This window comes from Dysidea avara, chromosome 5 (assembly GCF_963678975.1).
Source record: "Dysidea avara chromosome 5, odDysAvar1.4, whole genome shotgun sequence".
NCBI lineage: Eukaryota > Metazoa > Porifera > Demospongiae > Dictyoceratida > Dysideidae > Dysidea > Dysidea avara.
Genome location: NC_089276.1, coordinates 26,933,221 through 26,958,800, shown reverse-complemented (window position 1 = coordinate 26,958,800; position 25,580 = coordinate 26,933,221). Strand labels below are relative to the sequence as shown.

General features: G+C 38.2%; 4 protein-coding genes and 3 long non-coding RNA genes across 16 annotated transcripts in view; 4 read left to right on the top strand and 3 right to left on the bottom strand.

Moving 5' to 3' along the window:
- On the bottom strand, positions 1 to 1,582 carry LOC136256117 (exosome complex component RRP40-like). The gene is made up of 4 exons (XM_066049060.1): positions 802 to 1,582; positions 602 to 748; positions 395 to 543; positions 1 to 347 (listed from the first exon to the last, which is right to left on the bottom strand). The coding sequence occupies exons 1-4, from the start codon at positions 1,015 to 1,017 to the stop codon at positions 137 to 139; spliced, it is 723 nt and encodes a 240-aa protein (XP_065905132.1). The 5' UTR covers positions 1,018 to 1,582; the 3' UTR covers positions 1 to 136.
- On the top strand, positions 1,019 to 3,195 carry LOC136256120 (uncharacterized). Of its 2 annotated transcripts, none has more exons than XR_010701332.1 (2): positions 1,019 to 1,157; positions 1,248 to 3,195. It is a non-coding gene; the product is annotated as an uncharacterized lncRNA (long non-coding RNA). The 2 variants fall into 2 exon arrangements; XR_010701331.1 differs by having other exon boundaries at positions 1,019 to 1,194.
- Positions 3,196 to 4,156: 961 nt separating this feature from the next.
- LOC136256115 (probable splicing factor YJU2B) lies at positions 4,157 to 24,266 on the bottom strand. 7 transcript variants are annotated; one of them, XR_010701330.1, is made up of 13 exons: positions 24,144 to 24,263; positions 24,038 to 24,091; positions 23,906 to 23,985; positions 23,277 to 23,332; positions 23,108 to 23,226; positions 22,910 to 22,994; positions 22,756 to 22,865; positions 21,209 to 21,271; positions 21,028 to 21,160; positions 17,863 to 17,977; positions 9,362 to 9,424; positions 5,959 to 6,164; positions 4,157 to 4,443 (listed from the first exon to the last, which is right to left on the bottom strand). XR_010701330.1 is itself a non-coding variant. In XM_066049056.1 (12 exons), exons 1-11 carry the CDS (start codon positions 24,144 to 24,146, stop codon positions 9,337 to 9,339), a joined length of 906 nt encoding a protein of 301 aa, XP_065905128.1. In that variant the 5' UTR covers positions 24,147 to 24,264; the 3' UTR covers positions 4,157 to 4,443; positions 9,322 to 9,336. The 7 variants fall into 7 exon arrangements, 6 of the variants coding, with proteins under 6 accessions (XP_065905128.1, XP_065905126.1, XP_065905127.1 ...); XM_066049056.1 differs by lacking the exon at positions 5,959 to 6,164 and having other exon boundaries at positions 9,322 to 9,424; positions 24,144 to 24,264; XM_066049054.1 differs by lacking the exon at positions 5,959 to 6,164 and having other exon boundaries at positions 24,144 to 24,264.
- On the top strand, positions 10,754 to 11,616 carry LOC136256122 (uncharacterized). The gene is made up of 3 exons (XR_010701334.1): positions 10,754 to 11,014; positions 11,077 to 11,176; positions 11,222 to 11,616. It is a non-coding gene; the product is annotated as an uncharacterized lncRNA (long non-coding RNA).
- Positions 11,043 to 13,226, bottom strand: LOC136256121 (uncharacterized). Its single transcript, XR_010701333.1, has 4 exons — positions 12,959 to 13,226; positions 12,859 to 12,899; positions 12,273 to 12,450; positions 11,043 to 12,231 (listed from the first exon to the last, which is right to left on the bottom strand). It is a non-coding gene; the product is annotated as an uncharacterized lncRNA (long non-coding RNA).
- LOC136256118 (N-glycosidase YbiA-like) lies at positions 12,507 to 17,706 on the top strand. 2 transcript variants are annotated; one of them, XM_066049062.1, is made up of 4 exons: positions 12,507 to 12,586; positions 13,325 to 13,500; positions 15,709 to 15,860; positions 17,364 to 17,706. In XM_066049062.1, the coding sequence occupies exons 2-4, from the start codon at positions 13,353 to 13,355 to the stop codon at positions 17,568 to 17,570; spliced, it is 507 nt and encodes a 168-aa protein (XP_065905134.1). In that variant the 5' UTR covers positions 12,507 to 12,586; positions 13,325 to 13,352; the 3' UTR covers positions 17,571 to 17,706. The 2 variants fall into 2 exon arrangements, with proteins under 2 accessions (XP_065905134.1, XP_065905133.1); XM_066049061.1 differs by lacking the exon at positions 12,507 to 12,586 and adding an exon at positions 13,189 to 13,269.
- The window catches only part of LOC136256109 (glycogen debranching enzyme-like), a 16,566-nt gene continuing 15,237 nt past the window's right edge, over positions 24,252 to 25,580 (top strand). For both annotated transcript variants that reach the window (XM_066049047.1, XM_066049046.1), the window contains exons 1-3: positions 24,252 to 24,437; positions 24,537 to 24,762; positions 24,815 to 25,098. In XM_066049047.1, coding sequence (XP_065905119.1) covers positions 24,353 to 24,437; positions 24,537 to 24,762; positions 24,815 to 25,098 — 595 coding nt within the window. In that variant the 5' untranslated portion in view covers positions 24,252 to 24,352. The remainder of the gene's footprint in view (positions 24,438 to 24,536; positions 24,763 to 24,814; positions 25,099 to 25,580) is intronic.

The window sequence follows — 25,580 nt, the reverse complement described above, 5'->3', positions numbered from 1 at the left end:
TAAATTTAAGGGATACACTTGCAACGTAGATAATACATTTGCATATACACATGTTTGCAAGAATAGTATCACACCATGCATGAGTTTATGTATTTTATTTACAAAAGTCTAAAATTTTTCAAATAGCTAGTGCATATTATGTCAAGTGGTCTGTGTACATTTGCATATAGTCTGCAAGGTTTGAGTCATTTAATTGAGCACACTCCTTTATGGCAGTGGCTATGGCCACTGTTAGTTTGTTGTTCAAAGATCTCAGCCAAATACGTCCATTGAGACCCACAGCACACTCAAATCCATGAAAGTGTTTTGATAATTCTTCTTTAAGCTTGCTTGACCCATCTAACATCCTTTTATAAAACAAAAATTTACCAAATCTGAACAATAAAATCCCTACCTTCTACATGTTGCTAGGTTACACTCAATCACATGACCATTTTTGAGTGGTCCAAGACCTTCTGACTTCCCCGATGCACCTACACATGTAATCTCTGGCTCACAGTGCTTGTGGGCAGTCTTTACAGCTGCAAACACCAAATCACCTACCTGTAGGGTAGGTGTATGTTCTATTAGAGTATATTAAGGAAACTACAAATACACTTACCTGTAGATTGGGTTTATTCCTTTTGGTGGCTCCCTCAAAAGCTACATCTGATAAATTAGCTGTCACGTGAGCACCAATGTCTACACGGAAGTTAGCAGGACGTGCCACAATTACTCCAATCACTCGTTCACCCTTAGCTGGAACGTACTAGATTTCACAAAACTGATATTTTGCAATGAGAAAAATTTTCCAATACTTACTCTTTTTTCTATGGTGTCTAGCCAGTACAAACGTGGGTCGTTTGCTCGATCACGACAACGTAGTATTCCTCCTTTAATCGCAGCCATTTGCTGTTGGTTGTCACCCAAACACAGGCCCGGTCCTAGTTTAAAGGGTCCTTCAACTTGTATTACATCTCCAGGGAGGACAACTTCTCCGATTAACTGGCTTGCTTCACAATCTGCTTCCATCGTCATTCTATTAAACGCGCAAGCGTAATTTAGTTATTATTTATCTGATTTGTCGAAAGAGACAGGGTGACACTAGTTTAACCATATTCCTATGGTTTAACGCGTCTGCTCTTGGCGCAAGCTTTCTTGGGTGGGTGAGCACCGAGGTGAGCCCATAGATATTGGTGGGGGTGTCTATATATGGTGAGACAACAGCAATAACAGGGCACTTCAAAAGTTTTTTTGTGTGCTTGTAGATCTCGATTTATCAGATTTATTGTTAATTCGATAGCGATGGCAGTTGCAGAGGCTAAACCAGTGGAGAAGTTCATTTCTTTTGGAAGAACAAGGCACCGTTACCATTCAGTCAGTGGTACAGTAAGGTTGATGGTATCGAGTATGACTGTACATGATGTATCAGAAAGCTAGTAGGTGGAGCATGTCTCGTGCCTATGTGTAATGAATGGGATTTGGTATGTGTTCAGATATACTTTCCCTCATTTCTAACCATGGAAACTATTTGGTTAATGGTAGGTCTGCCCTGATATTATTTTTGAAAACTTGCCTAAAACACACTGAACTTTTGAAATTTCAAGAAATGAAAAGTTAGCTATTCAAAGTAAAATATACTTATGGGTCATCTTAAAAAAATAAAAAATCCAAGGCTAGATGGACTGCCCTTGCCTACCACCCCCAACACTGGTCGTCAAGTGCTGGATAGCTGGAGGGTACCAGCTACTGAAACAATTCAATCAAGGGTGCCAGCTAGACTCAAGGCGACCCTTGGAATAGGTGAGATCGACCATAGATGGTATCAGATGACCCACATCACAGCAGACCTCAACAACCGACATTGGGCCCAGAATAAACAACGACTGTAATTCACGTTCCACTTCTCAGCCAACATAGAGGCAAGTTTTTGAAAGGCAGTAGTTGCAGTAGGTTCAACGCTTCCAGTGGCTGCAATAACTAAAGGGGGAAAACAAGCTCTCTCCACTTCCTGAATCCGTTCATCATATGTTTCTCCTGTTCATGAACTTGGTAGCACCTGGGCAGTGGGGAGCAAGAATAGGAGCACGCAAAAGGATTAAAACCCTGACATCAAAACCTGTTTCGACCCCAAAAGTCCCTAGCAACAACATCAAATTGAGCTCCATCTTTATAGGTCATCTTTGAAATTTTTTTAGCTCGTTACCTACCCCCTCAGTGGGAATTTTGTCTCATGGGAGCTCTATTTAAATTTATCCGCTATAATAATGCTTGCAATTATAATAGTAAACCATCATAAAGGAGTGAATCCAGGATATGTTTGGAAAGGGGGGTAGTCCCCCAGATGTTAATAAAGGAATGAAATATTTGATTCAAGTTTTACGTACTAATATCTAATCTTAGTTATAGATTATTGATCTAAAGTTTTAGAGATGAGTGACAATCATGAATACTTCAGTTATGAGTCTAAAGAATGGTTTACATGGTACAAAGGACCATGTGAATAATATTCCTAGCAGGCTAAATGTGCCCATGGAATGTTTTCATCATCAGCAGTAACTGAGGAGGATTCTTGTGTGAGGTGACTGTTCTATTAGAGTGTTTGACTGATTGCTCTACTATCTCAACCTTGCATTTTTTTTTGTGGGAAGTGGGCACGTGCCTCCCTTTGGATGCTCTATACGAAGACTGTTTGTTACCTTTTACTCATAAAAATACTTTTCAATGGGTCAGCTGATTTCCATATATTTGACATAATAATGTAATATAGTGTATCTATGCACAAATTTCTATACAATCCCACTATGAAACATTGCTTATTAGCTGCTGTACAGTCTTTATACCATGTAGAAAGTTATTTCTTTATTTCCACCAGAGCTGTTCAAAGACAAACTGCAAAATTAATACTGGAGTCAAACTCTCCTAAAGATCAGAAAGCACTTGGATGAAAAGTGCAAAACTTTGTTGAGGGGACCTGGACTGCTCATTGTAGAGATATTGCTAAAGCTGGCAACAGAGCTAAGGTGTGTCTACTGTCCTTATAGTGTGTGTAGTGTTGAGACAGCAGAAACCAACTGATTCTTTCAAACTACAATTGGAGCTACAGCATGATGTTAACCTATAGACTATATTCAACGTATTCCATAAGTGATTTGTCTTGTAAGATTATGCTCTTTCAAACAAAACAAAGAAATATTGGCATATTTTTAGAGCTCATTCATATAATATATCTTCTAAGATAGTTTGGCTCAATTTTGATACTGTATACATAGTATAGGTGTAGCTCAGCTTGCTGAAAGTCAGGATCATTTTCACTGTTCCCATTCAGTATGTAGCTACATGCATAGAAATACAATACTTTTGTTTAGGGCTGAAATGATCATGGTCGGTTGTTGGGAATGTTTTCAAGACAAGATATAATAATGGGTACAATAATGTCACTTACTGTATCAGGTACTGCTTTAAGATATTCACTCCGTCTTTCAATTTCATAGCTATAGGCCGTTTATGTGAGAAAAGATGAAGCATAACACAACCAAAAGAAAATATGTCTAGTCCAGTTCCATACTCCTGGTCAAGGAGTCATTGTCAGAGCCTCAGGGCATAAAATCTACTGTGCTAGGTGCCAAGCTCATTAGCAGTGATTGGTTAGCAAAACAAATTGTTCCAAGATCAGCAATCTTGGCTTCCATGCTCTTCGTAATCAATATGTTTTTACTAGACAAGTCACGGTGAATGATAGGGAGGATTTCTGCTGTGTAAGTATCTGAGGCCCAATACCATGCAGAAGGTTTAATTTTATTTCTATTTGGATAACCGAATGGTCCTCTAACAAGTTGTTCAAGCTACAATACAGTCGCTCCATGACTAAACTTGATACTCTGGCTCCGGGTGGCACGAAAATACCAAGAAAATGAACGATGTTGGCGTGGGCACAGGCAGATACTTTGTTCAGAAAACTAACAGATCCCTCCCACTGTGCTTCCACAATTCTTCCGTTGGCGCCTTTTCCAATCTGTTTTCCAAGCTATCAAAGATTCCCGCAAAATGGAAAGCGACCCAAGAACAATGTTATCAAAGGGAGCCATTTGCATTACTGACGGTAGGTAAATAGTAAATATCCTCGGTTAATTAGACCCCGCCCCTTTATTTTCAAAAGACATACCCCTGATATTACTGTAATCGCATTTTTAATATTTCAATCTCATAAACTAACACCAAATTGTACTCTACCACTATAATATTACACACAACCTCAATTCCTCATACTTCCACTCTAGCCAAAAACGGAGTCATATACGAACCCAAGAATAGCTCTCCTTCAAACTCATATGCCTCAGAAATTCTAGTTACTGTTTTTCCTGTGTCATCATGGAGAGTTTTGACCACTGAACCTTCTTCATTAATCATCAATACCAGTGTCCGTTTAGGTGAAAGATGGTCCAGTACCTTGAGAAGTCCCAGCTACATAGTAAAACGAAATGTAATTTTGTTAACATTTATGTAATTAATAATGCATACAATGCATGACATCTGTGAAAACATCTGACATTTTCTTTAGCCAACATCTGTGAAAACATTTTCAGAAGCACATTTTTGTTGTAAATGAATAAGCTTCAGTATAACATACATTCTGAACTCTGGTTTAATATATAATTGAATGTTTCATTAGGACACCAATTTATTTGTCTTAAGGTCATTTTTCGTACACTGTAGCAATGGTATAGAGTGGACCTGGGGGCTAGGGACCTGTCTGGTATTAATAATAGGCAGTGGATACTGAACTGAAAGTCAGTTCAATAAGCGGTCGTACTGGCTATTGAACTGACATAGAACTTTGACAAAAAAAAACAGTCACTAAACAGAAAAAAAACCCCACAAAACTCAGCCAGGGCTCAAACCCTGTACTACTGGAGCTTTAGGTAAGTGTACTAACTACTGTTGTACCACTGCTAGCTACTTACCTACCCTACTTTTCTATCTTATAAATGTTACTCTCAAGTAGTAGTCTCGGTATATATAGTAAGAAGAATGTAACCTAAAGGTGAAGAAGAAACCAAAGCTGAACCCGACCATAACCAACCCTAACACTAATACTTTTTGTGTCCCCTAAAGTTGAATGCTCGGGGCAACTACTAGATGCAAAAATAAAAACCTTTCGGTTCAGTAACCACTTCCTTAATAATATTTTATCAACTTCATACACTTTTTATGTGCTACTCTGTATGTCACAATCACATAGCATGATGCTTATCGATTAGAAATTTTAAGTGCATTACAATACCGTATAGCCTAAACATTTTGAGGGAGAAAATTTTTGCTGCTTTTGCGGTTTTGGGGGTTACCAGCAAAAATTTTATCCTTAGTCCTCCATATAGTTTAATACATTTTGGGAATGTTTGCAAATCTGCGAAAAATTTATTTTTAACAGCATTGCTCACCTTGAAACATTTACCCTGGGTCTTGACTTTGGTTTTTAGCTGGCAGCTTGTAAATTGTTGTTTTATTGTGTGAATGATGTTTATAAGCATTAGCGCAATTAAAAAATAGTTCTGGTGATAAAAGGAGTAAAACAAGATATAAGAATGATGGTACATACCTATCCTAAAACAAAAACAGCCTTGGGGCTGTAAAAAAAAGGTGCTGTCAAGCAAAGTAGGATCAATCAAACAAGCTTATTCAACACGGACTGGTAAGAACAATCAAGTTGCGGCCAAGTAGATTGGAATATTAGCCGTTCATGTAAATACTCACGGTAGTCGCACACACCACTTTCCTTGGCCTTTATGTGGGAAAATCCCTACATTTTTGATTACAATCGCTGAACTTGTCAAAGGTACTGCATGGTTTTGTACTTCGTGCTAAGCATGCAGCTACCACTTCACTGAAGCAACTACTCTCCTAAAACGAGTTGGTAAATCAAAGTTTCTGCTTGGTTGGAAGACAATGTGTAATGGATTAGTATGGAGAGAAACTTACTGGTATGTGCTGTGACAGAAAAATGATCTACCCAAGAGTCTACCTATATGCGATCATAACCTACAGAATTAACTAGTACTGTAAGGTAAAGAATTTAAGAATAAATATAAACATCATGAAGTACACAACGAAATCCTGTAAAAGTAGGGTCCTCACAGGTCACCAGTCCTAGGTCCATGGTCCCTGGGTCCACTGTTTTTACCTACCTGCAAATTTGACTAGATAATATGCAGTGGTTCTAACTGAGCATGAATGTACATGCATAACATGGGTGTACACATATGCATGCATACATATGTACATGCGTGCACATGAGTGATATGTTTGTTGTACACAACATGTGAACACACACACACACACATGAACAAACGCATGCACACACGATTATTAGTTGTAAAAATAATACGGCTTCAAATGTGCACTTATTCAAGTGATCAAGAAGTCCTCGAAAGTGGCTGGCTTGAAGCAAAACAAGAAAATGTGTGTTAAATGGTCCTTTTTTCAGGCGAAATCAAGCAATCAAGATACATTTTCGTCGATCAAAAAATTTGATCCCGGTCGCAGATGGTTCTACAGGGCTATTGGAAAAATAATAATTAAAAAAAAACAACAACTAAACAGGTAGTCACTACCCTTTGCAGCAATCAGCACAGGTAAACTTTTTAAAACAACACAAAGAACATACACGTATGGAACTGGATTAATTGGCGATGGCAAGTAATAAACGACAACTGCAGTCAGTCCCACGATGATGGACAGTCCGAATAGCATGAATCTACAACACGATCCATCACGCGATTTTTTCCCTGCATGAATAATGATGTAGCTATGATGGCCATGTCTGCATCAAATCACTAACTTGATGACGCACCACCATCAGTACCTTCCTTTTTCTTCCTCGTTTTCTTCGCTTCCGCCATGACCTCCTCCTGGCTTTACCAAATCAATAACCTCCAGGTACCTGGGGCTTATAAATCTATGACCAAATAAACGACTTCGCGTGATCAAGCGCGTAGGCGGTTTGGGAATGAAATACGTGATATTTTTACACTTTTAATATGTTACAACGGGAACAACACTGCAGTCTCGACTGCAACTGCAGGGTTCTACTGTGGATGTGGCATCGTAAAAGTGATCTCACCAGGTACCAGCATTACTGCTCAAGCTAAGATTGTGCAAGGTCCAGTTCTTTGGAACCAGGACCCTACTATTGTCAAGAGACAGGGCCAATAAGGTGTGCCAGTGTGTGGGCCGGAATTTGACTTTGAAAAATCGTGGAAGCATGACTAGTGGTCAAGTTTCCCAATTAATGACATAAGATAAAACGGTACATAATAAACAAATACAAGAGAACTTAAATGTGGGCCTCAGGCAGGTCAAGTCCCTACTTAGCTAGCTAGTTGCATGGCCTCGTGCATGGCAAACAGGCCAATTCTTATTGCAAGTTTACAATATTATGCTACAAATTTTGAATGGTGAAAAAGACAGATCAATTTGGGGACCCTCATAGTAGTGATAGATGAATTATGGTGGGCTAGCTTTATACCTTCTTATTTACACGTAGTGACTTACACAAAAGTGGACAAATACTTTAACAAGGTAGCAACATTATTAAAGGCTGCAAGAGACAGTCTGTTGTATCTGATCAACTGGTAAATTAAAACCAGAGAGGTAGCCATATTGCTACAATTACAATGGATTGCACACATAAGTCGGTGAAAATATCATGCGCTAACTACTTCTTTTTGTAGGCATGGTTCTACAACTCTTCTCTTAAAAAGTACTTCCTGACATCAGTTCTTGTTTAAGGAGTGATCTCTTGTATGAGTAAAAAAGTTAGTGCATCATATCTATTGTGTATAGCTAGACAGCAATTATGTCTCCTCTATGTAAATAAAAATACAATCATCCATGATCAAACTCTGGAGCACTCTGCATTGCAAAGCAATGTTGTTGATTCAAGACAATTTGTCAACATAATTGTACTCACTTGTAATTAACTAATTGAGTAAAAACTGATATACATGCACGATCACAATCATACGTTGTAGATATATGGTAATACTCCACTAGCTGATTTATACATGTTCTTAGTATCATAAATGCACTGTTGTGCAGTACAGTACACATTACACACATATAGCTACTAATTAGTCGGCAATAACTATATAACTCAGTAGCTACATTATCATTCATTAGACCGTGGTCCACTATAGTAGATACTTTTACTATATAAAAAGTGGACAGCCTTCAAGCTGATATGTGACTTAGGGGTGCAACTGCCGACATGAACTGGGGTAACTGTAACATTTAAAATTATGAAGGCTGAGTACATCACTAATAAAATTGACCTACTCTCACTAAATTGCCTCTAGTTCAGGGAAATTGTATGATCAGACAGAATGTTGCTGTGTAATCTGATAATAGATCAAATCAAACATGCTTAAACTATATAACTTAGGGAATCCATGTACTGTACTAGCTTATATTATATCATGACAACTACAATGCAAAACTACTTAAAAGTGTATATACAAGTTATACTAATTCAACTTCATCCTAGCCATGGACTGTCCAAAAATTGAGCCTATCATTAGCTCATCATCCACCTCTAACACTTCCGAAATTCTAAACACCACTTTAGCTGTTGGATCATGTAAGCTCCTAACCACCCTCCCCTCCTCATCAGGCTAACAGTATCATGTTGTGCAAAAAATTCAGCATGATTAAAAACACTGGCTAGTTGAAGCTACAACAAGATTATCATAATACCATATACTGTATCGTACAGTACGGTAGTACTGGGATCCCTCCAAAACAAAATGGCACCACCCCCTCCCAATTCTTCCACCAAAAATCATCATAGAAACCCTTAGCATGACAAAAAATAGAAGAGTTTTAGCATTTAAAATAGCCAAATCTATTGGTTAACAACGATATCTGTGACAACATGCAGAGATATAGAGGACCTAGGCTATATATCATATACAGTATGGTAGTACTGTATATTAGGGTTCATGGTGGTTTAACCATATCACCCAAAAAGACAGCTTCATCTTTCCTTCGTAACAGCTCGGCAGCATTCAATAGGCATAGCCAAGCCCATAAATATCTTCAGAGTGACCCTAAACTCTTCCAACAATTCCTATAAATATTTTCAATTTTGCAAGTACAATGAAAAATTAGATATTTTAAGTTAGATTAGGGATTAAATTAAAGAAAAAAAAGCAGTGAAACAAAGAAATAGTTAAAATTAGTAAAAGAAGAGAGGTTGTCTATACAATACTAACTATTTCACTACTTTTTTCTTTTCTTTGATCTCCAATCCATCTAATTTTTGTTTTGTTCTACTTGTTTGCTTACTTTTTATAATTATGACTATAAATACTGAATTTGTACATACCACATCAAAGGAAAGAATGGCATCATGTCATAAATTGAAGCTTGCATCTGTCTGTACTTCTTCCTGTGTGAAGAAATAATTATTGGTATTTAACCCAAGTTACAAGTGAGAGATTACCTCAGTACAGAGGGGTCTAATCTTCTAAGCATATTCCAAGTTTTTGATGATGACTGTTTCTTGTCAAATATTCCTGCTGAATGAACCTGGAGTTTCCCTTTCTCTTTACTAGAACCTGGAAAATGGATGTGTGTATGTACTAGAAATCTTCCCATGAAATGTTCCCAGTATAGTAAAGGCTTTTATGATACATAGCTAAATCTATGCACATTGACCCATACAGATGAAGGTACTTGGAAATATTATATCGCTATGCAGTCAATGACTTGTTTCAGGTACACGAGTGTAATAGTAGGTATGTACCAGTGAGAATAGGTATAAAGGAGACCGAGGTTTGTACAGTAGGTTGCATGTCATGGCACCTGGGAACTTTGTGCATATTAGAAAGCCATGAGGTCAGTTAAAATGTAGCCTTAGCAGGTACTGCTATGTACCTTACCAAAACAGTCAAACTGTGAAAAAAGTGTGGCCTGGGTGGAAAAGTTATGAGTGGCCAAGAGAGCAGCTGCCACCTTTGATTAAATAGCTTTTCACTCTATCCTTTTTGGAGGGCTGCACCCTTTCTTTCACAGCTGGCTGTTTTGGTAAGGATATCACTTCTTTTGTATTGCAAGCCCCAAAGAATTTTTTCTCCTTTTTTCCACCTTTTCAAACACACTTTATATAACTACTTTAAACAGGCTGTAGGACCAGGTGTCCTACAGACCTTCAGCACTTGTGCTGTAAATCCTTAATAAATAATAAATCAGAGGTGATGTAATGGTATAGACGACTGGTCTGCTGGAATAGCTAGCCGGAATAGCTTAGTCTCGTGTGGCCAGACTGCTTTTTTCTGTGTATTGGGTGGGGAAAAAAGGGTCTGGTGCAACTCCAATAGCTATTTACTTCTGAGCCGTCCCCAGACACTGGGGACGCTAATCGTCTGGGGACGCTAATTGGATAATTTTGGCCACAAAGGAGGTGCGAATGACGTATAGCCTATTGCCAGTCACATATTATAATAGGAAACATTCAGGAACTGTATCAGCTACTATACGATTGCACAGCATAATGAAACTTTGTCCTCTAGCTCTATTGCTTACAAAACCTTCCAATACTGAGAATTTTAGAATAAAAGAATGCCTAAGGGAATTGTAGGCTTGCTAAAAATATTTACCAAGGTTTTTAGAGACTTGTTTATATCAATAAGCAGTAAGGCAAAATACACTAAATACACACCTTTTCCTAGTATATAGATGATAGTTTAGTGCAGTGGCTAACATCATTTGTCCTGATCGTACCATACACCCCCATCCACAGTCTGTCGTGATTTGTGTCCCCTCAATAGGTGGGAAATCCTTACGATACGTCAGCCAGGTGATTGTGAGAAAGTGTTCCACAAAATGTTTAATATGAGTGGGAGCTGAATCATTGGTATCAGGAGGCTTATCAAGAGCTGCAATAAATATTTTTATAAAGCTACCATATCTACTAAATAACGCTTACCTAGTATTTTCCCAATGGAAACAATGGCTCCCTATGATTGAGTTAGAAGAGGTTAGTAACATCACTAATATATCTGAGGTGTAAAATATTCAAAGTCACACCTTTGTGTATAGTGACACTCGCACCCAAATTTTGTATGAGGTGATAAATGGGACAGTTCTTACGGACCGTTACACACCCGTTTAGCCTCTACTTGGTACAAGTTAAAACATGGTAAGATGAGTTTGCCAAGGTACTTTTTAAGTAAAGTTGTTGCAGGGTGGCTGTATAGTACTGAATTCGATGTGGGGATCTCCCAACTGCTGATGGATAACTCCATTTGAGGGAATCAAATTTCAAATTTCGTCCCTATACATTTATTCATCAAATACTATCCCACTAGGGACCTGTGAGAAGGCTAAAGCCTGTGAATATAAACATGTAACATTTGCAAAACTATCTGTCCTCTTTTTTTTTGTATGCCTCTTTCAGTGTTGGGGTAATTACTTTTAAAAAGTAACCTGTTACATATTACTTCATTACTTGTAGTAATCTAATATTAGACTCATTACAGTAACTTCATTACTTAGGTAATAAAGTTACATTTGTAAGTAAAGTAACTTGAGTTATATTACCAGTTTTTATAGCATACAGTGGAACTTCTCTTAACAAACTCCCCGAATTAAGGACACAATAGAAAAAACCTCCGTAATAAGGACAAAAATTTTGGTCCCAACAGGTCTGGTTAATACATTATTTACCTCTGATAGAGGAAAACCTCTATAATCTATACTACAGCAATGGTCCCAAAACGTCCGTAATAGGGAGGTTCCACTGTATTTCGTTGTTACCACAAAAGTAGTAATTATTACCAGGCCTGCCAATGTAGGAAATAGAAAAACCTTGAGACTCTGTCTTGATGTCCAGAATAGATTGTTGTATCTGCACAGCATATATAGGGACACCAGGTGACATAGCCTCAAAGTTATGGCTGGAACTGTGACAAGGCCAGCAACACAAATATACATGTCCATCTTCATATGGGCATCAATTACAGTATAGCATTTAAAACAAGTGTATCACTATAAGCTATGTATGCAGATTTCTAGACCTACAGCAAGTGTGTGCAGGAGTCTTCTCACTTCTAAGCTATATTGTTACTTGAATGCTCAGTGCTAACTAGCCATAAGCCATTACTTCAGTGACCAATACTTCACTTCGACTTGAGAGCACAAGGTGCTTGCAATATCACGTGATGTGAGTGAGAAATATCAATTTCTACCTAGAGGCTGAAACTCAATGAAATTCTCACCAAACACATACTACATACCTAGCCGGGCAAGCAGGTGCTCATGGTGTCGCTCTAGCTATTCCAAGCAACTTTCACCTTCAGCTAGGCTTGCCTCTTGAGTTCTGCAGTCACTGCATGTCCATTTCACTTCCGTTAAGTAGATCAAAAGTTCAAGACCAATATTTCACGACTTCACATTTCAATTCCTGCCGTTTTTCTGCATATAATCACATGATTGCATTTCTATTTATTGCCTAGCATTTATAACTTAGTTGTACCACAATCGAAATACCCGGGGACGAGCCCGGGGGATATCCCCTGGAAAGAAAAGGTGATCGATACAGCAACTTTGTGTAAGCTAGATGTCTGTTTGTGGGTGTCGTTATAACACTAGCTACTTCCTTGGTTTGTTGCACTGCTGCAGACTTTAGTTTACTAACGGTGATGATCCATGAAAATTAGAAAGTCAAACTGAAAAACCATGAGTTTAGAGCTACTACTTGTGAGACCTTGAGCTTGATAGTGAAACCGTGAGACTCATGGTAAATCCGTGACGGTTGGCAGGACTGTATTACGTAACGTGTTGCGCCTAACACTTAAGGAGATTACAAATACACTTACGTACCTGTAGATTGGGTTTGTTCCTTTTGGTGGCTCCCTCAAAAGCTACATTTGATATTAAACAAAACTGATATTTTGTAGTGAGAACATTTTCCAGTACTTACTCGTTTTTCTATGTTGTCTAGCCAGTACAAACGTGGGTCATTTGGTCGATCACGACAACGTAGTATTCGTCCTTTAACCGCCGCTGTCACCCAAACCACATGACCAAACACAGGCCCGGTCCTAAGTCCTTCAACTTGTATTGCATCTCCAGGGAGGACCACCTCGCCAATATCCGGTTTGCTTCGCGATCAGTGGCGATCTACTTCCATCCTTCCATTAAACGCGCAGGCGTAATTTATAGTTTAGCGCGCCTAGGCCTGCTCTAATTACTTGAAATATATAATTATATGTTGCGCAAGGCAGTGCAAGGGTGGGTGAGACAACAGCAATGACAGGGCACTTCTAAACTATATGTGTACTTATAGATCTCGATTTATTGTTAGTTCGATAACGATGGCAGTTGCTGAGGCTAAACCAGTGGAGAAGTTTCATTTCTTTTGGAAGAGCAAGTCACCATTCAGTCAGTGGTACAGTGCTCAGTTTAAGGTTGATGATGTCGAGTATAACTGTGCTGAGCAGTACATGATGTATCAGAAAGCTAGTAGGTGGAGTACACACAGTCTCATACCTATGTGTATGGGATTTGGTATATCAGGGTATATTGATGTGTTCAGACTATACCTTAATTTCCTCATTTTCTAAACAGGGGTTTATCAGTGCAAGTTGGAATCAAGGGGTAGGTCAGTCCTTATATTATTTTGAGAAATTTGAGAGATGAAAGTTGACGGTCAAAGTAAAATATACTTGTGGGTCATCTTTGAAAATTTTTTAGCTCGTTACATACCCCCTCAGTGGGAATTTTGCCTCATTGAGCTCTTTTTATCTGCTATAATAATGCTTGCAATTATAATAAACTTTCATCAGCGGATCCAGGTTAAGGGTAGTCCCCCAGATGTTCTATAATATGTTTCAGAAATGAAATATTTGATGTAGAGTTATATGCACGAATATCTAAATCTTATTATTGATCTAGAGTTTAGGGATCAGTGATAATCGTGAATAGTTCAGTTTATGAGCCTAAGGAATGGTTTACATGGTACAAAGGACCATGTATATAATACAAGTACACAGAAAAATTTTCAACTAGAGTAGGGACCATAGTACATCGATAAAAAGTACTGAAACAAGCTGGAGTAGTGCATGATATTAAATGACAGTAAAACAATAAGAAGTGTTATATCCCTACTGTGCTCAGGATAACGGAAATGCACAGTAGGGATATAACACTTATTGTTTTACTGTGATTTAATATCGTGGACTACTCCAGCTTGTTTCAGTATTTTTTATCGATGTACTATGGTCCCTACTCTATAGTATGTTCATGTTGAGCTGAATCCTCAAAAACATTTAATAACTCATGGATGCGAATACATTTACATTTGGCTCATTTGTAGTATTGCTTGACCCACTGAAAATAATTTAAAATCTTTTTGTTCAAATGTTTGACATAATATCTACGGCCAATCAAAATTTGACCCGCTAAGAATATTTCAAAATCTTTTTGTTCAAATGTTTGACATAATATTTACGGCCAATCAAAATTTTCACAATACATTTCCTATGGGTACAGTCCTTTCCCGAACTTGTAATGGAGCCAAACCATACATGTCTGTTGTTGACACCTTTGCTGTTACCAATAATCATCTGGTTGGCTGAAATGTTAACTCTGTTGAGAAAAAATCCACTTTTAATTTTTAGCTGTTTTTCAGGATTCAGCTCAACGGATGGTGAACCCACGCATACTGCATCTGAAATGATGCCGTGCGCCCCAGCTATATAAGTTATTGTCCGAAAAGTGAAATATTCATTATGCTTCGTTGTCAGCCTATGTTCAACCTGTTACACAGGAGTACGAATCAAGAACTGTTCGAAAAGCACCTCTGCAATCAAAACAGCCACTATGAAAAGTACGGATGATTTCCATTACGAAGGGAAGCCATCATGTGCTACCACCAAATCGACACTTTTTGCTGTCAGCAAAGATGAATGGTACATAAAGGAGGACACTGGTAAGTCCATGAAGAATGCTTTGTACGTACTGCGGTATGCCAAAAGGCACCTCTTGGGTCAAAGCGACGTCGAACAGTGAAAAAACCAAGCCCGTAGCCTTAGCCGTTATCGAGTTACGCTTGTCTGAAGTCATCAGTCAGTCAGTTACTCAGTCAGTCAGTAGAAAATTCTGTTAAATAAATTATTTTTAAAATTCTGTAGCAACTTGTTGAAAGTGTTTCGGGTCGATCTGAAAGCTTTTTTGGGCTTAGTTTTACCTAACTAATACTGCCTCATCATCGTCAGGGAATATTGAGGCTGGATTTTGGGTGATGTTATTTTGTGGGCCACGCCTACTCCTTTGTTGTCCCTACTATACAGTACTATCGTACTGTATGATACTATCGTACTGTATGATTCCTAGCAGGCTGTGACTGTTCTTTTAGAGTGTTTGACTGATTGCTACATGTAGAGTATCTTGATCTTGCATAATTTTATTTGTGAGAGGTGAGTATCATGCCTCCCTTGGATGCTCTATATGAAGATTGTTTGTTACGTTTTACTCCTAAAAATGTTTTCAATGGGTCATCTGATTTTACTCAGATTTCCATAATATAATATTTGTCATATGTGTGCACAAATTGAAACTTCTCCATGCCACCCCTGGGATCACACTATGAAACATTTATTATTAGCTGCTGTGCAATCTTTGTACATGTACCATGTAGAATGTATTTAGTTATTTCTTTATTTCCACCAGAGCTGTTCAAAGACGATGAAACTGCAAAATTAATACTGGAGTCAAGCTCTCCTAAAGATCAGAAAGCACTTGGACGAAAAGTGCAAAACTTTGTTGAGGAGACTTGGACTGCTCATTGTAGAAATATTGTTAAAGCTGGCAACAGAGCTAAGGTGTGTCTACTCTCCTTATAGTGTGTGTAGTGTTGTGAGGCAGCAGAAACCAAGTGTAGGCTGTACTTGCATTACTGTAGTCTACCCAGTTGTTGTGGTGTTAACCGGGGAATGCCCAACTGTACTTATCTATAGCAGGAATAGTCTAGTTTAACATCAGCTTTTACCTGTGAGACATGATACAGCCTAGCTACTAAACTTGATGCTACAATGAATCTACACTTGTTAACTGGTGACTGTTCTATTAGAAAGTTTTGATACCATAATAAGACTCATTCTGTCTACACATCACCTGTCATATCATGTGATGGCCATCTGGATAGTTTGTTATAATTTTGTTATTACAAGTGTTGTGTGCACATTGGCAATGATTTTGTACTATTACAAAGTCCAATGAGACAAATAGTCTACTGCAAAGATTTTACTTTGGGAGCGTAAAAACAAGAGTTAATTATTTTTGTGAAGTTGGACAAAGTGTTTAGACCATGTGTAGACCATGGTTAGTGTGAATGTCCACATAATTAAAGTACATTAATTGCAGCTGGTCATCAATAAGATTCACAGTGGTAGTTTTATATAATATTATGGGCAATTGTCATCACTCACAGGTCCAGATTTTTGAGCCCACATCTTGTTAAGTAGCTCTCTTTGTGAAATTTATCTTGAAAATTTCCTTTTTGGGTGAGTGTTATCAAATCACGTAGTATGTAGCCAGCCTTCATTACTATGGTTGCTCCGATGTGACCCCAATAATTTTTTGGTACTATATTTATTAGTAAGGACTCATGACAAGGCCGGTATGAGATTTATTTTTGTATGACATTGTCAACTACTGGACCTGTTACCATACGCGTAACAAGGATTGTAGTGATGTGCGATAATAAGTTTATCACGATAATTGCATCGCGATACGATAGTTATCACGACAGTAAATCCAAATGATAAGATGCATAATGTAGCACTAATTTTACTTATTTTCTATGAACACTGGTAAGGCACATCCTGTATACCCGAATGCAAATATGTCCTGCCAAAATACAGCAAAGTTCAATCTCAGAAAACAATTACAATACATAATTGAATAAACCAATGAATGCTTTAATTGTTCGAGTAATTCCAGCAAAGTAAGAATGTATAATATTGGCGCTCACGATAATCACAAGCTATTATCAAGAGTTAATTAACTCTTGCTATTATCATATCACAATAATGAACCACTGCGATACGATTATCACACTACTGATAGTATTGCACATCACTAAAGGATTGTCTATAGTGACGTACTGTTGTGAATCCCTGTTTATAAGCTGGGCAATTATAATGCTTTCTACAAAAATAAAATTATTTATAGGCCATTTACTGGAGTTGGTTATAACAATCAATGAAGTGTATAAAATAGTTAGCAAGTCAAACATTTCAGAAAGGACTCTATGGTTGTAGTTTGGAATGATCACATTTCATGGCAAATTACATGGTCCTATATTATTATCATTGTTCCTACAGTTTAGTCAAAACCCGGATCTCAAGAAGGTGTTATTCGACACAGCTGGCCACACCATAGTGGAGGCTAGTCCAGTGGACAAAATATGGGGTATTGGTCTGGCACAAGATGACCCTCGAGCTAGCGACCGCAACAAGTGGAGAGGGACCAACTGGCTAGGCCAAGCACTGACTGAAGTTAGAGATGAACTTTTAGAAGCTGAAAAATAATTCCACTTTATAGTATAATTATGTAAACGCATTAATAAGTTAGTACACATTTTACAGCTCACAAAAAAATTGTAAGTGATTGTGTATACACATTAATTGTCACCATGGCATTGTCTGATGTCATCCTAAGCACCAACCTCTCATTTATCACATTATAAGTTCTTAAGAGCTGTCATAATCTACCAATGGCTTTGGTTGGCTGTCACTGCTTTTCTTAAAGTGTACATCTTTTTTCTTCCTGTGTGAAGAAACAATTATTGGTATTTAACCCAAGTTACAAGTGTTAGATTACCTCAGTACAGAGGGGTCTAATCTGCTAAGCACATTCCAAGATTTTGATGATGACTGTTTCTTGTCAAATATTCCTGCTGAACGAACCTGGAGTTTCCCTTTCTCTTTACTAGAACCTGGGTAATGGACGTGTGTATGATTAGAAATCTTCCAATGAAATGTTCCCAGTATAGTAAATGCTTTTATGATAGCTAAATCTATGCACATTGACCCATACAAATGAAGATTCCTGGAAATACCACTATGTAGTCTGTTACTGGTTTTAGGTGCATGAGTGTAATAGTAAGTATGCATCCGTGAGAATACATACAAAGGAGACTGAGGTATGTTTTTAAATTACAGTACAAGTGCCTGACAACTAAGTTGGGACACTGCTGCATGCACCTTCTTGAACACACACTGAAAATTGAATAAATGTCCAACTCTTTAATATGACCGCTTCAATACAGTGATCATGCCAAGTAGGACCCAAACACCAACCATGTGTGTACTTCACACCTTCACCTGATTTGTGCATATTAAAGATATATGGAGAATTGATATAAGTGGCAGGAATTGGACAAACCATGAAGGAATAAGGGGTGTAACTAATCACTGGACTGGACTACTGGACTGGAAAACTGGACTGACATATATTTGGTTTTTACACATTCTGAGCTTGGTTTTATTGAGTCTTGCTACTGTAGCTATGGGCTTTCAGAATAGTTGCAGTCTGCTACTAAAATGATGAGTGTGAGGAGTGGAGTAAGCAAAAACTGACTTCTAGTGATTTCACTAATTATGCTCTACAACAATTATACACTTCTTAGTGTATTGTGTTTTGGAGAATGTAATACGTATATGGCGATAGCTAACCAAAAATCATTTTACTATATTTGTGTTATCTATTATACAGTGTACACTGTATCCTTAAACTAAATAAATAGCTCAGACCCCTGGGACACAACCTAGGACAATCTATTGTAGCTAAATTCGTTCCTACATGCAATATACAACTCGTTGCAGCTGTAAAGTTTTTTTGCTATCACGATTAGTTCTTACATGGTGTACTATAATATGTGACCAAATTTATTAGCATTGTACAAGCTTGTTACTATCACCAAGACTTTATCATTGATAGCACATTCCCTGCAGCATACTGATAAGGAGTAGGTATATGTGTGAAATCACTGGAAGTCAGTTTTTGCTTATTCCACTCCTCGCACTCATCATTCTAGTAGCAGACTGCAAGTTTTCTGAAGGCCATTAACTAGCAAGACTCAACCTCAGAACAGCAATAGTTAATCAGCAAACATCTTTTCAGTTGACGAAGAGCAAGCTCAACGAGTGAGCAGTGTATTCTTTCGTTGCCAGACGTCTATTTCGACACAGGGGCTTAACGATTAGAAATTATAAGCGCCAGTGCTGAAAAAGCTAAGCCCCTATAGATGCCACAAAAGACTACACAGCTTGCTCGTTGAGCTTGTTCTAAGGATATAATCATCACCTGGAAAGATGATTGCTGATTAACTATCACTGTCACATAGCAGCATTACAGGGTAAGAGTAAGTGTTGTAGCTATCGAGCCCCATGTTGTATAGCAGTATAACTGAACAGTAGCAAAATTATTGAAAGACAGTTTTTGTACATTTCACTGCCTGTACTCAGTGTTTAATAGTGGGCTGCAGGCTACAAAACACCATTAACTGGTGAAACTCAATCCATATAATGTGCAAAAACAAAAAAAATATGCCAGTCCAGTAGTTCAGTCCACTGAATAGTAACACCCCCAAAACAGCCAAACAGTGAAAAATGTGGCCTAGCTGGATGGAAAAGTTATGGAATCTAAGAGAGCGGCCGTCACCTTTGATTTCATAACTTTTCACCCTGGCTGGCCGCACCCTTTTTTCACAGCTTGGCTGTTTTGGTAAGGATATCACTTCTTTTGTAATTACAAGGGGAAGGTACAAACACTGGACTAGTGTTTTTTTTGTTTTTTAATTGCATTTTTCAACACTTTTGTTAGGCACATTGGCTGTTACACTTTCTTCAGTGCAATTGTTTAGTCATAACTGCTTGAATGTGAGTGTGAATGTCTCAAGTTTATTGCACTAGCTATGGTATTAGCGATATAGTTTTTTCCTGTTGAAATTTCATGTTATTGTTTAGTAATGCCTCAGATCATTCTATTTTGCAGATAAGAATTATGCACATGTATGATGATACTAAGCCAATGCGTACATAAACAAGGTAGTACTGTGGCATTACAACACAACTCACTACTTGGTATGAATGTACCAGCTACTTGTACAGGTGTAATTACGGTAGTTGATATACGTTATATATTGTATTGTATTGTATTGTATTGTATTAATGCTTTACAGTGACCAGCACTGAAGGTCTGCAGCAACATGTGCTGCAGCCTTAGGATTACTCAACCTAATTTCAAGGACTTAGACTATATCATCAACATCTAGTCCCATGAAAAATTTGACACTGTATCTTCATACAAATCTATGGTAGTTGATCCAGAGTATCTCTATGTACTGTTTACATTTGGGGATCAAACATGGGAATTAAACCATTTGCTACCAACATAATTATATACACATTCAGCTTTGAAACTAGGCATGTTATAGAAAGTAGCCTGCACTGAATTGGATGCTTTGGTGGAGATGTACAAAGTAAAGGGATTTCTGAGGGATAAGTTTTTACAAATACAGTAACAAACACAACTCTGTACTCTGGAATGTAAAAAAAACAAAAACTAGTCCAGCAGTCTCCCGTAGTCCATTCCCAATTACAAGCCCCGAAGCCAGCGCATGGTTGGGTTTGAGGCTTCCCTTTAACCTTTTTTTCTATACTATAGGAATCGCAGAAGATCAACTGCTATTTGTGTGAATTTATTGTAAATTAGAAACTGAATAAAATGATTAGAGTGAGAGCTCATGCCTAAGCCAGAAGTCTAACAGCCAAACTGTTGAAGCTTTAGAGCCCAAATTCCCAACACAACACTACTGTGAATTGGTTAACAAGGTCCATTTACAAAATTAGATTACTGTTTCAGTGTAAGCCTCGACTTCAATAATCACCTTTGAGAATACAATAGTATAAATAAGTTCTCAACTGGCAGAACATATTATTAAACCTGAAATCAACTTATTTGTGTACGCCAGTTAAACCATACCTCTGTCAAACTTTATTCTCTTAGCAGCAGCAATATCAGCTTGTGATTCCTTCACAATAGTGATGTTCAGTCCAGCCTTGTCTTGTAGTCTTTGTTGTTCAGCTGCCTCCTCTGCCTTCTGTTTCTTCTCCTCCTAGTGGATCATGTGATGCCATGTAAGCATCACGTGGACAACACATACCCTCAGGCGTGATCTGAGCAACTGGTTAAGAGCAAAATCATCCAATTTGCTTTCTTGTAGCTTCTGTAAATTTAATAATTGTCGTTTACAGGTATGTGGATAAGAAACAATATATATGCCATATTACTTTGTAATCGCAACACATGGCTAAGGACCATTTCTTATTAGACATATATACAGGTGTACTCTTACATTAGTCAACTAAAAATGTATGCAACATTTTTGATGTCCTGTTCTAACAACAGGCATGCTCTTGCGGCTATGTAACAAAACAAACCCACCATGCAAGTGAACAAGATGTGTATAGGTTTAAAACTGCTTCATAAGTATGTAGCTGCACAATCAGAATTTAATGATTTTCCTGTATATACAGTACACAATATTTCACTCATTGTTTTACAACAGAAAGTGTAAGTTACACTATAGCTTTTGCTCTGACGGTCACCTTTAAACACAAATTTTTTATGCAGTGATGATATCAATGTATAAGGTTAACCAATTCTAGACAATGAAACTAGAAAATTATTGTATGTGGCATTTTCAATGTAGTGATGCCATAATGATTAGAGAAGGCAATATAGCCAGTTGCCCACACAAAGAGGTGTAGCTCCTTGATATCACCAGTGACTTCATTGTGAATATTAGTAGCTCTCATATTTAAAGAATGTGTTTGTATTCACCACTCACTCATTCTGACATAATGTATTCTAGTTAAGAAAAGTGAAAGCTGTTATCATGATATCCTGTACCTACACTATTGTTCTTTGATTAGAAACTACCGCTGGCCTATATTACATACGGTGGCCTATATTACATACGTGTACTATTTCCCTTTGTATAACAAGTAGACCCAGTGATAGACTCAACCATGGTTCACAATTATAGCAGAATCCGAAATGACAATCAGCAATCAATCAGCAGGTGATATAAACTTGAGTATGAGTAACAAAGGATGTGTGTGGGTGCTTCATTGTCAAGTTGCAGTTTGACACCATTACTGCATGTCATCAGTACACGTCATGACCGACCTCAAACGTGACTTATGAGCGCTCATTTATTTTGTACACAAAAAGGTAATGACCAGTCAAGAGACAATAAAACTAATGCATGCTCTTCTTGCTGTACTGTATACACTGTAATGTAGCTAATTATAGTATGTTAACGTTGAGCTGAATCCTAAAAAACAGCTAAAAATTAAAAGTGGATTTTTTCTCAACAGAGTTAACATTTCAGCCAACCAGATGATTATTGGTAACAGCAAAGGTGTCAACAACAGACATGTACAGTTTGGCTCCATTACAAGTTTGGGAAAGGGCTGCAATGGACACTGTACTTATATGGCTTTCCCATAGGAAATGTATTGTGAAAATTTTGATTGGCCGTAAATATTATGTCAAACATTTGAACAAAAAGATTTTGAAATATTTTTAGCGGATCAAGCAGTACTACAAATGAGCCAAATTTCAAGATCATGTGTAATTGCATCCATGAGTTATTAAATGTTTTTGAGGATTCAGCTCAACGTGAACATACTATAATCCATTTACCTTGATTTGCTCAATACGAGGAGTAGCATCTTCAGCCTTCCTTTTGTCCCCTACTCCATGTTCCAGTCTGTACATAGCATCACTGGCTAACTTAGTGGCCTCCTCGCGACCTAAACTAGGATGATAGTACTATGGTGATGAGCTCCTTAACAACCTGCTATGGACACTGTCTCTCCTTCTTTGTGTTCCCATTTCTCATTCTTACGAGAAGCTCCTCTCACCACAGTATAGTCACAGTTCTGGTGAGAAAATGTACAGTCGTGTATGTTGGTGCACATTACATGCATAGTCACATAGATAGACATTACATTACACTATACAGACACACACGTACAGAGACACAGACACACACCTTAGGGTCATTTCTTATCTCAAAGTGGTTATCACAGAGGTGACATTTCATCCTGAACTGAAATATCGGTGTAGAGTAGTACTTGCCTACTTGTGTCTTCTCAGCATTATAACGAACACCTAGTTATCACAGTATATCACAAAATATGAGACAACACAGAGAGACTTACCAACTCCAATATGATTTCCACACCCTGCACACCAGATGTTGAATGGGAGCTCAAACCTGTAGTGCCATAGAACCCCAATGTTTTACCTCTAGAACGCACACGCATGCACGCACACACAATAGCGTACATGCACACATGTATTTAATGAATCCATGCCTGCATACAGACAGACACAAACACCCTTATGTAGCCACACGTACAAGCACTATAGTCTAACGTGGCCAGACCACTTTTTTTTCTTTTTCGTTGGGAAAAAAAAGGGTCTGGTCCAGTTCGAATACCCGCACTTGTTCTCAAAATCCCGGTTGTGGCCGGGATTAATTCTATGTACGCTTACTACATACAATCAATACAAACATTACAAAATTGTAGCTTGCCTGTTCGTCACTGAATGACCGGAATCCTTTCTTTTCAATTACCCAGTCAATGGCAGACTTAACGTCCATTCAAGCATGCTTTGAGAATGCATTAAGATGCGCACGTAGAATTAATCCCGGCCACAACCGGGATTTTGAGAACAAGTGCGGATATTTGAACCGAACCAGACCCTTTTCCCGACCAAATGAAAAAGACAAAAAAGCGGTCTGGCCACGTGAGACTATACACAAACAGTGGCACACAATATTCACCTCATTATCATGATCCCTTGGTGGAGTTTACGTGCCCTCTCCCTGAGAGGGTGTGACCCATGGAAGGTATTCAAAGACCCCTATGTGAATTTATGTCTTATTTGTTTCCATACAAATATTATGTTTGCTGACCATTTCTGGACGCCATTCTGGTGGATAATACTTGTTAACTGCCTTTCTTTCAGCCTATAAATATGTAAAGTTTACACTAAAATGTTCAGTTTATGGCTTAACTCACCATTTTGATCTATATAGCTTGTTGCACTCTAATTAAAGTGCACTCATAGATAAGCGCCCATAGAATGGATGCGCTCTAGAAGGGACGGGAGTTATCTCAACCTACGCACCTGCGCACTCTGACCCCAGCTCTGACCCGGCCCCAATAAAAGCGCAACTGCTAAATCTATTTAGTAGTATCGTTAGCGGATATTGTGGTGGTAGCTGGCAATGGCAGCTACTACAATCAAGACGCTAGAGCTGCGCAAAGATGAGGGGAAACAGCTGGAGGGAAAGTTATTCATATTACAAATTGGTGAGTATGTTACAAAGACTTCTAGCTGCTAAACAGCTGCTCAGATATTTATCACACTAAAACACGCACAGTTCATAGCCCATTGCTGTATGTTAACAGGCGAGACGATGCGGTTTCGACTGGGACCGTCTATGCTGTCTCACAATGTTCACGTGATGTGTGACTACCCTTTGCCTGGACAAGCATTCCAGAGAGGCAACTACCACGAGCTAGAGTGGTCCTGTAATCGTAATGATCAATATGATCCTGACCGACATGCTGATATTGCTATCAAGACTGCAGGAACATTTCGCTTTTACTACTTTGCTACTGACAATCATGATGAGTATGTTTAGGGGTGTGGTGTGGGTGTGTTGAATTATATAATCTATTTCTAGCTCATATTCAGGATCAGGGTACCTTGTAGTGGAGCCAAATTTGGGTTATTCCTTGGATGGTATATGTTGCATCACCCACATTACCAAGTTGTTAGGGCCACTTGAAGAGTGGGAAGAAAGGCTTACAGTGACCAAGGAGGCAGCCTATAATATGATACACTTTACACCTATACAACAGCTCGGGGGGTCTGCATCAGCATATAGTATTAGTGATCAATTGGCACTCTGTGACCGATATCTACCAGCAGATTATACACCACAAAAAGTCACCGTGAAATTTACTGGTAAGTCAGAGCATGTCTGTATGTATGTATCTTAACAATGAATTATCCACATTGCTGTTAGTATACAGCTGTGAGTGTGTGTATGCATGTATGTTGTACAGTACATGTAAAAGGGAACTGTGAAAGTTGGTGCAAATTGCATGATTTTACCTTATAGTAAGAATTGTCTTTGAATTTTGTAGTGCCAGATTAGTTCTATTTCCTATTGTGCAGTTGTGGGCAGGAAGTTTAGAAGCCTATGTGGGTATGGTTTTAAAACTGTTAGTTTTGGTGGACTTCAAATTTCCATTTATTGAAGGTGAATTAAATATTTCACCTACCACAAGATCACTGCAAATCACTTTTGACATCCTTTCTTTCAATGTGCTACATAGACAGTCTTATGATTGTAGTTATGTCATATGCATGCTGATGGCCACAGTATCTTATAAGCTGTTGTGTTTCTGTACTTATCTGGATTCCAGTGTTCTGTGGTACTCTAT

What these genes read in the sequence shown, in the direction of transcription:
- LOC136256118 (XM_066049061.1), top strand. Translation starts at nt 13,247, where the DNA reads ATGTTGCGCAAGGCAGTGCAAGG. An exon ending in TTGCGCAAGGCAGTGCAAGG is followed by an intron (nt 13,270 to 13,324) that starts GTGGGTGAGACA and finishes GTGTACTTATAG; the next exon opens with ATCTCGATTTATTGTTAGTT. An exon ending in CATGATGTATCAGAAAGCTA is followed by an intron (nt 13,501 to 15,708) that starts GTAGGTGGAGTA and finishes TATTTCCACCAG; the next exon opens with AGCTGTTCAAAGACGATGAA.
- LOC136256117 (XM_066049060.1), bottom strand. Translation starts at nt 1,017, where the DNA reads ATGACGATGGAAGCAGATTGTGAAGCAAGCCAGTTAATCGGAGAAGTT. An exon ending in TAGACACCATAGAAAAAAGA is followed by an intron (nt 749 to 801) that starts GTAAGTATTGGA and finishes TGTGAAATCTAG; the next exon opens with TACGTTCCAGCTAAGGGTGA. An exon ending in AACCTAGCAACATGTAGAAG is followed by an intron (nt 348 to 394) that starts GTAGGGATTTTA and finishes GTTTTATAAAAG; the next exon opens with GATGTTAGATGGGTCAAGCA.
- LOC136256115 (XM_066049053.1), bottom strand. An exon ending in AGAGACAGTGTCCATAGCAG is followed by an intron (nt 22,866 to 22,909) that starts GTTGTTAAGGAG and finishes ATCCTAGTTTAG; the next exon opens with GTCGCGAGGAGGCCACTAAG. An exon ending in CCATTCTTTCCTTTGATGTG is followed by an intron (nt 8,649 to 9,361) that starts GTATGTACAAAT and finishes TGATACTGTTAG; the next exon opens with CCTGATGAGGAGGGGAGGGT.